Source organism: Magnolia sinica, chromosome 7, assembly GCF_029962835.1.
Source record: "Magnolia sinica isolate HGM2019 chromosome 7, MsV1, whole genome shotgun sequence".
NCBI lineage: Eukaryota > Viridiplantae > Streptophyta > Magnoliopsida > Magnoliales > Magnoliaceae > Magnolia > Magnolia sinica.
This window is the reverse complement of record NC_080579.1, coordinates 22946304-22949770: the sequence shown is the minus strand read 5'-3', so window position 1 is coordinate 22949770 and position 3467 is coordinate 22946304. Positions and strand designations below refer to the sequence as shown.

General features: G+C 38.0%; 1 protein-coding gene across 1 annotated transcript; it reads right to left on the bottom strand.

Annotated features, from left to right (window-relative positions):
• Positions 1-1538: 1538 nt before the first annotated feature.
• Positions 1539-3239, bottom strand: LOC131250594 (exopolygalacturonase-like). Its single transcript, XM_058250882.1, has 5 exons — positions 3228-3239; positions 2929-3108; positions 2526-2831; positions 1918-2433; positions 1539-1805 (listed from the first exon to the last, which is right to left on the bottom strand). The coding sequence occupies exons 1-5, from the start codon at positions 3237-3239 to the stop codon at positions 1578-1580; spliced, it is 1242 nt and encodes a 413-aa protein (XP_058106865.1). The 3' UTR covers positions 1539-1577.
• Positions 3240-3467: the final 228 nt, after the last annotated feature.

The following is a 3467-nucleotide window of genomic DNA, read 5'->3' as shown; positions in this document are numbered from 1 at the left end:
TAAGACGATGGAAGCGAATCAACATATATAATTAAGCCTTGACCTTATTCTCCAATCTTAACCCTGCATTCATCAGTTTATAAAGAAATTCACTGAATATGCTCATTTATTCATTGATATCAGACACCTATCTTAAGATTATAGAACTGTTTCTTAAGATATAGATGACTACCTAGGGATTTCTTCATATACAAACTATCTAGCTTTGTCCTTACCCCTATGGCGGTCTTTTGATCCAGGACATTGTAGAGAGTGTTGTCCACTAAACATAATTTGATTGAGGTTATAACCCTCTCATCAAGTTCATCCCACTCTTCCTCACTCATAGATGTAGGATGCTTCGCCTTACCAAGGAGAGCATGTTGCAATCCTTTCTAAAATAGAAGGCCTCTCATCTTAAGCTTACATAGTTCAAAGTTGTTTATATTGGCGAATTTCTCCATATCGTACTTCATGTAAGACCCTTTCATCGATATGTTTCGTATTAAAACTCAAAACCACAACATTTTTCTCTGAAACCACTTATTAGGGATCATGTGGAAGCAAACCTGGATTTAATTAAACAAGATGAAATCAAATGCAACACAAACACACAGATATCACACTATTTTTAAGTGGAAAACCCTTGTGGGAAAAAACCACAGCACAATGCGACATCGAATCCATTATGAAAATGAAATTACAAGAGAAATGATGGATTTACCGATTTGAACAACCCTAAATTCCATTCATAAAACTATATCTTTGCTCTCCCTCTTTCTATAAAAGCCCCTTGTATGTGGTTCGCCATAATTCCCTCATTTACAACCCCATACATAGAATTTTAACCGAATTAGGAAACAAAATCATGCGCGTTTGTCCATAGGATCAATAACTATCGAGCTAGGGCCTGTTGATAGGATCAAGTAGCATTCCAAAAACTTTTTAGCGATGGAAATTTTTTGAAATTTCTTGATAGGACCGATTAGACTGTCGATGGGATCTACATAGGCTTGATGTCATCGAGTGGTCTATCAATGCCATCAATAGACCCTATTTTAGATAGATTGAAGACACCTGACAATAAACATCATGTGTGCCCTATGTTCGAAATCCAAAGCATATATCAAACTCACCATCACAAAAATTGTCCCAATGAAATTTCAAGCCACTTAGATACTTGGGTGGGTCACAATCTTAAGTTCATCCTAACTATTGGTATACTTACATACCTCTCAATCAATTTGTTTTAATTTCTTCTTAAAAGTTCATTCGCAGTTTATGCAATTTGATCCCAAAGAAAGCACCATCAATTTTGACATATTATTAGCCATTATAGAATTTCAAAGATTTTTGGTAATATTATTTACAAAAATTATCGAAGAGATAAAATGATGGAAGAAATAATGAAATTTATTAGAAGTGCGGATGTAACAATGTAGATGGGTACCCTTCCCACTTGAATGCATCAACCCATGAATAGGAGTACAAAAATAAGACTCCTCATAATGGTAAGGGTGACTGCTCCCTACAAGTGAAATACATTACATCCTTTTTTTTCAATATTAGGAAACTAACTATTGGAAGAATGAAGAGGATTAGAGGCAAGATGGAGGACTTTGTGGGCCAAAGGAAGTTCCCTTGATGTTAGAACATGAGGATGTGGCAGGTCCACCCAATCCATTATACACCAGGTTAATGTTTCTTAGTTCCACATTCTGACATGGCACGCCTTTACTGCACAAGAGATTGACTGCTACTTGAGATCTTGAACTACCATGGATGTTCATGAAGCTAATATCACTGATCTTAACGCGAGAAGGAGACTGGAAGCGAGAAAAGATAGAACACAAAACCAATGCAATAAGTTAGTATTTCTTTTCATTTTTAAATTCTTGGAGAATTCTAAAACACACTCATGACGAGTTAGTAAAATACCTCTTGGGCACAAGAAGTATATGGGCAATACTCTTGGTCTATGATGATTGGATTATAGACATTGTTCATGACTATATCTTGGAACTTGAAATTCGATGCAGATAAAATAGAAGAGTCTTGCCATGTCTTGATCCTTATGCCATTGGTGGTGCCTGTGAGTGTGCAATTCCTTACATTTACACCGACAACATCACCTTCGTTGGGATATTTTCCAAGGCTGCCAATACTGATACCATGCCCTGGTCCACATAATACATTGGAGATGGAGATATTGGAGTTGCCAGGCCCAATGGATATGCAATCGTCACCCGTGCCTATCATAGAACGAGAGATCTTTACCCCACTTGAGTCTCCTATGTGGATACCATCTGTGTTAGGGCTGTCTCCAGGCGCAGAAATGTTAATAGACTGGATCTTGATGTTCTTGCAGTTGAACATGTTCATGTGGAAGAGCTTGCTGTTAACTGAAGATATACTACGAATGGTTGTGTCCGTAAGAAAGCTGAACCTTAAGGACTGTGATTCAAAGAAACCCAACTAGTCATTTCTTCTCAATATTCATCTTCATGCATGTATTGTTGGAAACTAGCTATGAAAGATAAACTTACTGTTGGTAAGAGCTTGCATTTCACCGTCTTAGGGCATTTATTGTGTGGCCAAGCTAAAGCTCCTTGCCCATCGAATGTTCCACCACCCGTGATCATCAAGCCATTTATGTATTGAAATTCTACCCAACCATCTGATTTGAATTGCTCAAGACTAGGCGCCTTCACCACTCCGGATACTTGAAATGTCACAGGGCCCTTGCATGGCCCTTTGAACACCACTGGACCAACAAGAAATATCCCTTTTGGAATCAAAAGCCTTCCCATACCATCCCAAAAACACACCTCCTTCCAAGCATCCAAGAACGCCTACAAATATATGAATGCATAAATAACTTCAATTTTTGTTCTTCTGCAATATTCTAATAAAATGCACGTGTTGTTGTGTTGTCATTAGCTTGCTTACCTTGCTATTATCTGTTTTACCATCTGCAATTGCACCAAAATCCTTCACATTGAAAACTTTCGCGGGTGAAGTGGCTTTTGCCACCCATGCGAATAAGAACAACAAACAAGCTAATCGAAGATTCCATTTCAAATCCATCCCTTGAATCAAGAACAATGTGCTTTGAGATTGTGATTTCTTCTGTTTTAAGGATAGAATGAGAACATTCCATTTGTTTTGATTATTTATAGAGGGTCGGAGGAAGATCTTCACCTCTACTTCTCCAACTCCTTTTAGTTTTTTTAGTTCTAACCACTTACCTTCCTTGCCATGTCAGGGACAAGTAATTAGCATAATCCCAACCATGACATTAGAAATGGTACGGTATAGATATCTCCACCCCATACGCTTGAGAGTAGAAGATGGGGACCGTGGATCTAGTATGCCCTGCCACTGATGAGCTGTATGGTTAAAATTTTGCATAAAATGGATGATAATAGCTGTCAGATTGGGGTCCGTTAAGTGGACGGTAGAAACCAAAAGTTTTCTATTGTGGACAT